Genomic DNA, 13899 nt, shown 5'->3' on the forward strand with positions numbered 1-13899 from the left:
TTATTCTGAGGTTTTCAATCTTTAACTGCTTTTACAAGACCACACATGCCTTTTCAAATGACTCCAAAATGAAAATTAAAACTGAAAAGTTTAATAAATTCTTCTCACAGAGGATTATGCATGATTATAATAATGAAAAGTTAGAAAATACAGAGAAGTAAAAAGGAAAAAAACCTCAATCTCCTACAGTCCTATCACCCAAGGAAGCACTGTTAATGTCTTGGGTTCCTTAAATAAAGCATCGCATTGTAAAGCCTTAGCACTGTATGTGAAACCTAGTCAGTGGTCAATAAGTTATTCATATTATTTGTTACCTTTTCAGATTTTCTACATATATGAATATACACAAATATTTTACATAAAGGAGATTATAGTGTACACATACAATCAGCTTTTTTTCATTTAATACATACTATGCATGTATCTCTCTAATAAATATACATACATGGCGTTTTCTTAGTTATGGCATATTACACTGAATGTATATGACATAATATTAGCATTTGGCTATTTCCAAATATTTTATAATTATAAAATGCTTTGTTATGAAAAAGCTTGTACATTTATGATATCCTTGCATAAACTACTTGGAGCACATATCCTAAATTCCTGCAAGTAGGATTACTGAGTCAGAACAGAACTTTTTTTTTTAAGGCTTTTGACATATACTGTCAATTGCCCTACAGAAACAAAACACCCAGTGAACAAGGTGCCCATTTTCCCACTGACTTGCCAACAGTGAAAATAATTTAAGGAAGGGAAGAGCAGGGAATATTCCCTAAGCTTTCTTTTTCATTTGTATTTTGTCAATTACCAGTGGCATTGAACATTACCAGTAAGTATATAAAAGGACCTGCAATTATTTGGCAAAAACGCATGTTCACATTCTTTGCCCATTCTTCTGCTAGGATATGTGGTCTTCTATTGTTTGGTTAAGATATTAATCTCTTTTGTCATATAACTGCATTTTCACAATGTGTCATCTGAATATTTTAATAACTTTTTTTCTCTTATAAAGAGTCAAACCCTTAACGGTTTCTACTTCTGGTGCCATGGCTAATTACATGGCTCTCCCTACTCAGGATTATACAAGTACTTATATTTTCTTTTAGCATTCTTTAATTTAAGAATTAAAATATCTGGAATTTGTTTAGAGTAAGATAAAAAGTAAAGATCTAAGTCTGTTCTTCCAGATGCACAATCAGTTGTCTCAAAACTAGCTACTGGAATCATCCAACTATTTTCTTATTAATTTGAAACGCCACGTTAGTATACTTTGAAATCTTTATGTTTGTGTCTGTGTCGGAACTTGCTACTTTTTTTCCAGTGATCTCCTCTGAAGACAGTACCACATTATCCCATTTCACTGACTGCACAAGTCTCCTCTCATCACTCCTTTCAGAATTTCCTCGAAATTCTAGAATGTGTTATCTTCCAAAGTAATTTAAGAATCAAATTCTCTTCCTTTTTGGCAATAAAAAGCAAAACAATATTTTTAAATTTTAATTGGTGTTCTATCCATATTATTGATAGACTACAAAAATGGCAACCATTTTCACACAAGCTTAACATTTATTAACAATCTACTGTAATACATGTGGTATTTTCTCCCACAAAGTATTAATTTTAGCATTTAAAGAACTGATATGCAAGTCACATGAAAAACATTCAAAAAGGCATAAAAAGGAGGAAAACTTCTAACAATAAAGAAAACTGAGAGGAGAGGCCACCTAGTTAGACAGGTCAACAAAATTTCAGGGGATAGAAAACAAAGCAATATAGGCAACCAGTTGTGATTTTAGCCAGGCCACTACTCTTTCCCGACCCTGGGAAGAAGACTGAAGTTTGCTCTCTGGAGAGGCTGAAACAGGCTCCTGGACACCACGCACAACCCAGGGCAGAGGTGAGGTGTGGTGCCCAAATGGAGTGAGGAGATTAAATAAAAGTCTGCACCCAGAAAGATAAGATCTCTCTAGATATGCAAACACTGCTGCCACATTTATCAACATCCAGCTCTAGTTGCCAATACCAGCCTTCTTTACAGGAAATAGACAGATTCCTCTTTGGGGAAACTGACCCAAGTTCAAGTGAAAAGTCCTACAAATACACACACTTAGGGGTCCCCCCCCGAAACAGCCAGCCCCACCTGAACACCAACTGTGAAACACACCAGTTGGCAAGGCTTAAAAAGATTCTAATCAACAACTTAATAACTCATTTTAACACAGGTGATTAAAAAAGGACCCCTGATATTTATGTAAAACTTATGGTTTATCAGCCTCAGATGGGGTCTAGGCATCAGTATTTATAATTTTTTAATTTAACATAACCAGGTGATTCTAATCCAAGCTCAAGAAATACTGCTCTCTCCTTTCGAAAAGACCAAAACAAATAGAAAAAAGATTTTAGAGGAAACGGAGAGAATTCTAGGAACAAAAGAAAGCTTTAATGAAATAAATGACGTATCTAAGAAAGTCAAAAGACTGTCATAATAAAAAGCAAACAAACTCCAGGATATTAAAAATATATAGCAACAACAAAAGGGCTGGAAGATAAGGTTGGGAAATTGCAGAAAGTAAAACAAAAGACAGAGAGAGAGAGGAAGAAAGAGAAAAGGAAATTAGAACAGGAAGAAAGTTAGAAGCTCAATGCAGAAGGAACCTTATCCAGTTAGCGGGATTTCCAGAAAGGGGCAGAAGAGAGAACAGCAAGGAAAACATGATGGTGCGCTGAAAGGAGAGAGGCCTCTGGGGGACGATACCTGAGAGGGAAAGGGCGTGCTACAGGAGAGAGCTGGTTTTCTTCTTAAAATTGTGGTATTTCTTGACTTTGAAAGTTAAGTATATCTCTTTGATTAAAGAATTAGCTAAAACTCTGAAAGAAATAAAGTCCATGTAGGAAATGCTTTAATACTAGGAATAATTACGAATTTTCATCCTGGCATATCTTACTTTCACTGTACTCATAACTATGATACTGAAATTTCCTTGTTCAGCATGATGTAAACTTCCCCTAAGCTCTGAGAATTTCCAAAAGTCTAGGCCAGCACATTCAGTGCTCAGCTCTGGGGTTCATTTATCTTCTTTCTCAGAAGCATATGACTCATATGCTGTGATTCTAAGAGAAGGCTCCTCCTCCTATTTAGGTGAAAGAAGGAAGGAGTCACACTATTAGCGGAATTCTCTCATATAGCTCCAGAAGAATAGAAGTTGTTTAATTCAATGTGCCTATTCCAAATGACAGTTCTGAATAAATCAAAATCACAATTGGATTTTCAGATTCCACCATAAGAAGTCTGTGACCCTAAGAAATGATGGCATATTCAAATTACTTAGTCTTTCATTAAAAGTTCATTAGTTAAATGGAAGAAATAGAGTAGAATGTTACTTTAAAATCAAAGTCTAAAGAAAAAAATGCTACTTAATAGTTTATGGATTTTGTTTTGCTTCTAATTAACTGAGTCTTAGTTGAGTAAACACACTGTCGTAACCACTGACAGGAAAACTTTTAAGGAAATATACAGATTTACACTAAATTGCATCCATCACAAAATAAAAGAGAATATGAGCTTTGTAACCTAGCAAATATTTTCATACTTGGATGTTACCATTATTGAATACATCAACTGACAGGACATAGCCATAAAGCAACATCATTTTTGTGTCCTACTGTCTTAAAAGCCACTCTGTGACGACTAGTTATCTCCTGCCCCGAAGGCAAGTCCCATAACTCTTCTGATCTAGCACAGGTTTCACAGTCTCAATGTGATAATAAACAAAACTCTGAAACTGATTTAAACTTGAGGCTTTTCCTTGACTCCAGCTCAGGCCTCCTACGGGATCACTGAAAACCTGCAATTGTGAGAGCGGGTGGAGCAAACTTCTTCCTCTTTCTCTGCCAGCACCATTTCACTCTCTCCCTGATTTAACCAAGATTTAAGCAGGGAGGGAAGCAGGAAATTCTTACTCGACTATATTCTTACAAATATATGGTGCTGGTGCTCCCTAGAGTTGGGGTATTTACACAGACCTCCTTTCTCCTGGGCACTGTATGGGTTCCTGACTGTTTCATCACTGTGCCTCTCTCACCTGCAGTACCCTGGATGCTTGTTCTACACCGGCCTCTGACTGTTTTTGGCTCTTTCCTCAGCTCCTGGGAATCTGGAAGTTCAATCCCTGTTGGAGTCTTCTCGTCCTTTTAAGGGCCCTCTCAGAAGGACCTAAGAAAATCCCATGGACTCTTGCAGCCCTCATCTAGTCCACAGGAAACTAACATCCTTTGCTTACATGGATTAGACGACACAGGAGAAACCCCATGAGACACTTTCACTCCAAAGTCAAAAATAGCCATCCAGCACACTGTTGGCCTCTATATCAGATTAGAATTATAATATGAGCCATATACATAATTTTTAATATTCTGGTAGCATTATTTCATGAAGTAAAAAAAAAGCAAGTAAAATTAATTAACAATATACTTTATTTAACCTAATATACCCAAATATTATCAAACATCCAATCTATATTAAAAAAATTAACAAGACATTTTGCAGCCTTTCTTTGTACTAAGTCTGAGAAACTGGGTGTGTTTCACACTTAAAGTATATCTTAATTTGGACTAGTCACATTTCAAATGCTCATGAGCCACATGTGGTTTTGGACCGTGCAAATTTAGACTTTGTAGCCCAGCTCAGACACCAGTCCGCAGTATCCTACCAAGCCACAAAAAACATATGCATCTTCAAATGGTCCAACACTAAATTCTTCAAATGTGAAGGGATGAGGAGGTATTTTAGAGAAAATAGCTCTCTAAACAAATCCTCCTTCAAACTCCAGCATTCAACCTCTTAACACCCTGTACATGAGTGAGTTTAAGAATCATACAGGTTTTCTCCAACACTTCCTTTTTTGCAACTCTGGCCCAGTAGGGTCTGGTACTTTACTTTGCACTGTATCTATACTGTTTTGGGGTCCTAGCCAACACTTCTATTTTTAACATTCTGCTACCTGAATATTTCAATCATGTCTAAGTTCTTGACATCTCTGATACTTTATCTTTGACTAGAGGGTGATGGCTTTCAGCAACAATAAATAACATTAAGACATTACATACTGCATCTTAATCTCACAAAGTAATACTCAGCTTTATTTAAAAATTAATCTCCCAAAACTTAAAATACCCTTAAAAAAACACAAGCAACTATAAGCCACTTGCGATTATAAATACACAAAATAAGAAACACCTATGAATGGGGAAAGAAAGACTAACACGAAAATATAACATTTAACAATGGCTGTATTCTGAAAGAGTGAGTCTTCGAAATTTTTTTGTATTAAGTATGCACCAATTTTATAAGATAGTAATTAAGACTGGTTGGTTCCTATCTACACTTCTAATTCTTTTATGATACTTACCTATTAAGGCTGTGGTAAACCGATTCATGGAGAGAGGTTCTAAATACATTGGTCCTTCATAGGCGGACTCCAGTTCACTCCTAACATAGTCCCTAAAAAAATAAAATGGTAAGAATGTATCAGGTACGTTCCAAGTACATTAGGGGAGAGAGAAGCAGCTAAAGCACAGTATTCTTGTAAAACACGTATTACGTTAATAACACCTCTCTGCACATCTGTACTAAGGAAAAATTTAGGTACATAAAATTATACAGGGATGAACTTAACTATGCAGAAAAGACAGCCAAAGCTCCACTTTTGGGGGGTTTTATTTCTTCCCATGGATTTATTAAATAATTTAGGCCTGTAAAAAGCCAGTTGAGATGCCGTCTCTCAACCCTACTACTTAACTGATAACACCTAGTAATATTACATTAAATTTCCCCTCTTTTGGCTAGCTTCCATCATCCCTACTGTCTTATTTTCCCCAAAGTTTTGTCCCCAATTATACTTAATTAGTTACAGGTAAAACCACAAAATAGAAAACTGGCTTGAGGCAGGGAAATCCTTAAAGACTGTCACTTTCAAGTCTACAGGAAAACTATAATTAGAATTATAATATTTAAGTAGGCGACAAATTTATTTTGAAATAAATTTTACATCAAATCAAACACTCCTTTTTAAATTTAATTTATTTGACATTAATTGCTGAGAAGTAATTTAACATTAAGCAGTGATTTAAGATTTAAGTAGTGGCCAAAGAGCCTTCACAGTCTGAGAAAACAGAACTTTAGCGCACAGGCAGGAAGCACAGAAAGGGAGAATTTAATTTCTTATCAGTAAGTTTAGTGGTAACACTAGAACAGGGTTGTCTTAAGTTCTTTTGACATCAAAGTAGAAAAATCTGTGTTAAAAAAATTCTCCCTCTCTTCTTCATCACTGAACGCTATTCACTGTACAGTTTGAACATTTCAAGTATTTCTGAAAAACTCATATGGCTGTATTTACTTTTTCCATGAAATTACCTCCTATTAGGCAATCAAGCTGAACTCCTTTAGCATAACACAGCCAATACAAAAAATGACCCTTACATAATCAGGAAGGAGAGTACTGCCAAAAATCAAAATTAAAAACTAAAATAAAAAATTTAAAGTAGTTTTGGGAACAATTACAAAAAAAAAATCAGTGAATGACTAAGCTTCTTAGGTGATTTAGCAATTCTCCTCTGTCACTCCAAGATGATTATTTCTAACAAATAATGTATTAACAGTATCTTTCTACTGAAAGAGAAAGTCAAATTCTCAAGAGGAATGATTCTAATGCAGTGGTTGTCAACCAGGGATGATTCTGCCCCCGAGGGGACATTCTGCAATCTCTGAGACATTTTTAGTTGTCACAACTTGGAAGGGTTGGCGGGGTGTTACCGGCACCCAAGCCAAGATGTTACCAAAACATTCTACAGTGCACAGGACAGCTCCCACAACAAAGAATTATCAGTCCAGAAGGTCAGTGGTTGAAACCCTATTTTAATGTAGAGACACAAATACTACATGTGCTAATGACCTATAAATATCTGATTACTAGGTCACTAGAGGGAACCATCAGTGTAATTATTATAGTTTATTTAGTTTTAGGATAGAAAGCTAAAGAATTAAAAGAGAATTATGAAGTTTAAAATAAAATACACATATAAATACCACTTATAATTATGAAGTCTTTGAAAATGCTATTAAAGAAACAAACTTATCTTTAAAAGAGATCTAACTGAGTCCCAGTAGTATCTAGGCCTTTAAAGCCAAATAATTTCTTTTTGGCCACAGCATGTACCTCTCAAATAGATCCAGTTTAAAAAGAGGCCTGGGAAAACCCATAAAGACAGAAAGCAGATTGGTGCTTGCCGGGGGCGGGTTTCATTCTGGGGGGATGAAAATGTTTTGGAATTAGACAATGGTGACGGTTGCATACAACGAACAAACTATATGCCGCTGAATTGTCCACTTTAAAAGGTTAATTTTGTGATGTGAATTCCACCTCAGTGAAAAAGGAGCACCATCCCACAGGGAAAAGCCGGAAGGGGCCTCAGTCTCAGGAGCTCTCACAATGAGGATCAAGGGGAGGAGATGGCAGAGGCCAGATCCCTGTCGGGTTTTCTCTCTGCTCTTGTCATATTATTGATGTTTTACAATAAAACTCAGCACACTCAACATTACTCAAGAACTTCTTATTGCTCAGACATGTGTTAATTGTTTCGCTTTATTTACTAGCCTACTTTAGTTTACTCTCTTTTTAAAAATCTCTTGGCCTTTCTTTACTCTCTTATCTTAAATTCTAATTTCACATAACAAAACTTTAAAGGAAAATTAACATTCCCTATACTTTTTTAACTCAGAAAGAATCTGCACACAATATTGTAAATCGATTATATTTCAATTTTTTTAAAAACTGAAGGAAAAAAAAGAATTTGCTGTATACACGTTGTTAGCACACTGCAAGGCCCTGGGGATACTGCAATAGACAAGAAAGATATAGTTGCTATTAGCATAGCTTACACATCACAACACATGAAGGGGAGACACACATTAAACACATACTTATCCTAACAATTATTTAATTACAATTGTGATAAACTCTGTAAGAAAAATACACTATGTTGTGACTTTTTTTTCAAAATTTTATTGAATTTTCAATCCATTTTTCACTTTTTCATTTCACTAGTTCTTTCTGCTTTTTACTTTTTATTTTAAATATCATTTATTCTACTTATTTTACCTCTCATTCTATTTTATATGGTTATTATAAAAGGGTTTAATATAACTATTTTCTTTTCTCTTATCCTACCCTATGTTCCTTTGGTTATTTTTGTTTTAAGTCTCCTCTTAACTTTCTAATTCTTTTTATGATTTTCTTTTTAGTTTTCACTTTCCATATTTCATTACTTTGTGACTTGTTATAGGACACTAAAGGAGGTCTACATTCCAGAATAATCAACACTTAGGTCATAATGACACATCCTGATGTTCAGCCGTTTCCTTCCACTAGTTCTCCCACTATGCCCTCCTCTAAGACCCAACGAATAGCTCTGTTTCAATGCTGCAACCTCCCCCATTACTGCCCAGCCTGAGACACTGGTTCAATCATCCTACCACAGAAATTAACATCTTCCCTAGGCACCTTAGACCCTCTCCCCTCTGCTCAAATCCTGTCTCCCAAGACAATCTTCAGAATCTTTCTGTTTGGCTGACTCCCCAATAAGCCCCACCTTAGTAAAGACAGCCAGGCCCACAAAGTCTACAGTCCCTCTTTGGGCCAGCTGAGCTTGGCATGCCAGAGCCAGGCAGTGGCTTTGGTGAAGGCTAAACTATCAGTCTTGCCAAGCAGCTGCTACTCAGTTGTCCCTTCTGAGAGAAGAATCTGGGCACTGCGTCCCAAACTATACAAAAAAAGCTCAAGAAAACAACAACATTAACAAAAATCTCTGTATCTAAGTTATGTACAACTTCAGGGTATCTCATGCTGGCAGTGAAAATTCTTGGGTACTCAGTCTCAACAGAGTAGCTCACTTACAACACACAAAAACAAACAAACAAACAAACAAACAAAAACAAGACAGTAAACCTAAGTCAGAAGGATCCAGAGAAGGAATTATCCAAAATTCCACCAGTCATTTTAGGCCAAAATTTAGTCTGAGGCAAGAACCATGAAATTTTAAATTTTAACAAAATTTTATAACTTATTTTTAAGACTGAATCAGATGAGACATTCAAAAGCAGTATTAGAATTTTTCGATTTATAAGATTGCAATGGGAGAATGTATTTACTTGGTCAGAAGCAAGAATTCCTGCCTTTTACCTGTGACTGAATAAGATCTTCCCCTTCTCAAAGTTCTTTTTTCACTTGTGCAACTTGTGCAACGTGGACAGTTAGCCCTGAGCACTAATAAGCCAAGCACTCTGAAAATCCACTTCTCCACACCTCCTATGCTTGCCTACTCTCCTCTGACTGTAACAATTTTGGGGCATAATGAATATGCGTAATGTATAAAAAGAGCCCCAGGGGCACCTTACAATTGGAAAAATTCTTGCTATAAAGAAAAGCGTATGAGTTATAAAAAAATAATAATAACAACAAAATCTAGGAGCTTACCAATTCATCACCTGATTAAAGACCTTTATTTCCAACAGCCTCTTAAGCAACTGGCTGAGTCACTGAGCAACCTTGGAACAATCTGTACATTCTGACCACTTGAACCAAAGTAACTTAATCCATTTTTACACAGAACAAAGTGGTAAGGCCTCCAAGTTATCTTATGCAATATGTGCAAACAAAAGGCACTGTTCAATTTAAGAGATTCCCAGACACTGAAAAGTTCAAACACCTGCACCGAGTACCCACCACACCCTAAGAACTGTGCTAACCACTGAATAGTTCATTTCCCTAGGGTTTCGTTATTTAAACCTTCTCTGCCACCCTGCCATCCCACTTCTCTCTTCAGCTTCTTTCTGACCACCTACTAAATATTTTATGCTGGTTTTGATAATGTTCAAAAGAAGTAAATGGTATCACACACCAAAATGGGTCAATTTTATTCCTGTCAGAATTAAAAGCTGAGTATATAATGATAAAATTCATTTTACAATTCCTTCATCTAACAGCAGTGGTTTTCAAATGAGGAAAATTTTGTTCCCCAGGAGGTAACATTTGGCAATTAGGGATACTTTCTGGTTTCACAACTGTGGGGAAGGTAGCGCTATGCAATATAGTGAGAAAGAGTGTTGTTGTTAACGTCTCATAATAAAAATGCACACAACTGTCCCACAGCAAATGACCTGGCCCAAAATGCTAAGTCCTGAAAGAGAGAAATCCTCATCTACAGCTTTGAATTTTACAAGCTTTCATAAAATGGAGAGCTAGTGATCTGTATCTGGCACATAAGTAACTCACAGGAAAATGTTTTACATTTGAAATCATAGTTACTTACCCAAGACTAACTAGGATGAAAAGGGTATCCTTTCATCTTTTGAAACCCACAGGCTTAAGTCTTAACTAAAGTCATACACATATAAAATTGATATATTGGTTCATAAGTCGAACAATAAAACAAAGAATTTAAGAATAAATGCAGTTTAAAATTTTTAGAGAAAAACACTTAAGTATGGATATAAACCATGACCACACTCTCACAGATGATCACGATAGTTAGTCAAGTTTTTCTTTTTTTCCCGGTAATTCGGCATAGTCTCAATTTTAAAATAGGATTGGTACTCAAAAATACATTCCTTACATTATTCAAAATGAAAAGCATAGTTTAGAATTTTAAAAATTAAAGACCTGACATTTATTAAATTCTAATCAGTTCAATTAGAATATTAATGTTCATATTATACTAATTGAGCCCATGGATCTTCTAAAGTTTAAATCTTCTGAACTGCAAGTTATATCCATTTTATAGACATGTTCTAAATAAGTTTTTACTCACTTAACGAAAATCAGCTTCATTATGCGAGTAAAGGTATATCTTGGAGATACTGAGAGTTCAGTTCCAGACCACCACAATAAAGTGAATACCACAATAAAGTGAGTCAGATAAATTTTTTGGTTTCCTAGTACATATAAAAGTTATATTTACACTATACTGTAGTCTACTAAGTGTGCAATAATAGCATTATGTCTAAAAAAATTTACATACTTCAATTAAAAAATACTTCATTGCTAAAAAACACTGAACATCATCTGAGCCTCCAGCAAATCACAATGTTTTTGCTGGTAAAGGGCCTTGCCTCAGTGCTGATGGCTGCTGCCTGATCACGGTGGTGGCTGCTGAAGGCTGGAGTGACTGTGGCAATTTCTCAAAATAAGACAACAATGAAGTTTGCCACACTGACTGACTCTTTCACAAAGGATTTCTTTGCAGCATTCAACGCTGTTTGATATCATTCTACCCAAAGCAGAACTTTCAAAACTATAGTCAATTCTCTCAAACCCTGCCACTACTTTATCAACTAAGTTTAAGTAATATGTAATATTCTTAATCCTTTGTTATCATTTCAACAAATTTCACAGCATCTTCACTAGGAGTAGATTCCACCTCAAGAAACCACTGTCTATGATCATAAGCAGCAGCCATTAAAGTTTCTGTTGTGAGACTGCAGCAATTCAGCCACACCTGCAGGCTCCACTCCTGATTCCAGTTTTCCTGCTACCTCCGCCACATCTGCAGAGACTCCCTCTACTGAAGATGTGAACCCCTCAAACTCACCCACGGGGCTGGGACTCAACTTCTTCCAAACTCCTGCTTATGTTGATATTTCTACCTCTTTCCATGAATCATGAATGTTCTTAATGCCATCTAGAATGGTGAATTCCCTCCAGAAGGTTTTCAGTTTACTTTGCCCAGATCCATCAGAGGAATCCCTAGCTATGGTAGCTATAGCCTTATGAGATGTATTTCTTAAATGATAAGACTTGAAAATCAAAATTGCTCCTTGATCAGTGGGCTGTAGAAAGGATGCTGGTCAGCAGACATGAAAACATTGATTCCTGTTACACATCTCCAACAGAGCTCTTGGGCAACCAGATGCATTGTCAGAGAGGAGAAATATTTTGAAAGGAATCTCTTTTGAGCAGTAGGTCAAACTTTTATTCTGCAGTTTCCTCCTCTCTCTCAGCCTTTATTGATGTGAAGAGAGTTAAGGGCCTTGCTCTGAATTAGGCTTTGGTTTCAGGGATGGTTGTGGCTGGTTTGATCTTCTATCCAGACCACTGAAATTTTCTCCATTATCAGCAATATGGCTGTTTTGCTTTCTTATCATTCAGGTGTTCACTGAAGTAGCACTTTAACTTCCTTGAAGAACTTTTCCTTTAGATTCACAACTGGGCTAAGTGTTTGGCACAAGAGGCCCAGCTTTCAGCCTATCTCAGCTTTCAACACGACTTCCTCACTAAACTTAATCACTAGCTTTTGATTTAAAGTGAGACACATGTGACTCTTCCTTTCACTTGAACACTTAAGAGGTCACTGTATAATTATTAATTAGCCTAATTTCAATATTGTATCTTAGGGAATAGGGAGGCCCAAGGAGAGGGAGAGAGATGGGGGAACAGCCAGCTGGTAGCACAGACAGAACACATACATCATTTATTAAGTTTGCAGTCTTATATGGGTGAGGTTTGTGGAGCCCTAAAACAATTACAATAGTAATATCAAAGATCACTGATCACAGGTCACCATAACAGATACAATAAGAATACAAAAAAGTATGAAATACTGTGAGGATGACCAAACTGTGATACACAGATACGAAGTGGGCAAATGCTGTTAGAAAAACAGCACCTACAGACTTGTTCGAAGCAGGGTTGCCACAAACTTTCAATTTGTAAAAAACGAAGTATCTACAAAACACAATAAAGCGAAGCCCAATAAAACAGGTAATGCTTCTATATATATTAGGGGAAAAGAGAGACCCAGTTATTCCAGAGTTTATGAAATTTTCATTTTAAGAAATTAATACTTGCAAATGTCTTTTTCTATATTCAGTTTTTTTATTGCTGTTCTTGATTTTTTTTAACTTAAGTAGAGTTGATTTATAATGTTGTGTACAGCAGGTGTACAGCAAAGTGATTCAGTTATATATACACAGACATATATATTTTTATTCAGATTCTTTTCCATTATAGATCATTACAAGATATTGAATACAGATCCCTGTGCTATACAGTAAGTCCTTGTTTATTTTATATATAGTAGTATGTATATGTTAACCCCAAACTCCTAATTTATCCCTCCCTCTCCATTATAGCCAGTTTCTGAAGAATCAAATTAATTATTTAAATTATCCAAGTATTGATTTTCCTTCTCAGGACCACACTACACTCTGCCTTGATATAACCAGACTGGACCGAATGGTGGAAAATACTTGTAAATCATACTGATAAGGGATTGTATCTACAATATACAAAGAACTCCTAAAACCCAATTTTTTAAAAAAGACAAATAACCCAGTTAAATAATGGGCAAGGGATCTGAACAAAATACTACTCCAAGGAAAATTTACAAATGGTTAAATGAACACATGAAAAGACGCTAAACATTATTAGCTATCAGAGAAATGCAAATCAAAACTACAATGAAATAGCACTTCACACTCACTATCATGGCTATACTGAAAAAGACAGATATCAGCAAGTATTAGCAAGCATGTGGGGAAACTGGAATCCTCATACACGGCTGGTAGAAGTGTAAAATAGTGCAGCCACTTCAGAAAATAGTCTTGTCGTTTATCAAAAGTTTAAATGTAGATACTATTTGATCCAGCAATTCCACTCCAACATATATGTCCTCCCCCCGCCAAAAACAGTATGTCTACACAAAAACCATGAATCGTCACAGCATTATTCATCCAAAAAGACAGAAACAAATGTCCATCAATGGATGAATGAATAAACAAAATGTAGTATATTCATACAACAGAGTATGATTTGGACAGAATACATAAAGTACTGATACATG

The 13899-nt window shown here is 35.9% G+C and overlaps 1 protein-coding gene across 2 annotated transcripts in view; it reads right to left on the reverse strand.

Annotated features, from left to right (window-relative positions):
* RNF145 (ring finger protein 145) overlaps positions 1-13899 on the reverse strand; it is a 51860-nt gene that overhangs the window by 20800 nt on the left and 17161 nt on the right. For both annotated transcript variants that reach the window (XM_032477212.1, XM_014553550.2), the window contains exon 4: positions 5415-5506. In XM_032477212.1, coding sequence (XP_032333103.1) covers positions 5415-5506 — 92 coding nt within the window. The remainder of the gene's footprint in view (positions 1-5414; positions 5507-13899) is intronic.

This window comes from Camelus ferus, chromosome 3 (genome assembly GCF_009834535.1).
Source record: "Camelus ferus isolate YT-003-E chromosome 3, BCGSAC_Cfer_1.0, whole genome shotgun sequence".
Classification (NCBI taxonomy): Eukaryota; Metazoa; Chordata; class Mammalia; order Artiodactyla; family Camelidae; genus Camelus; species Camelus ferus.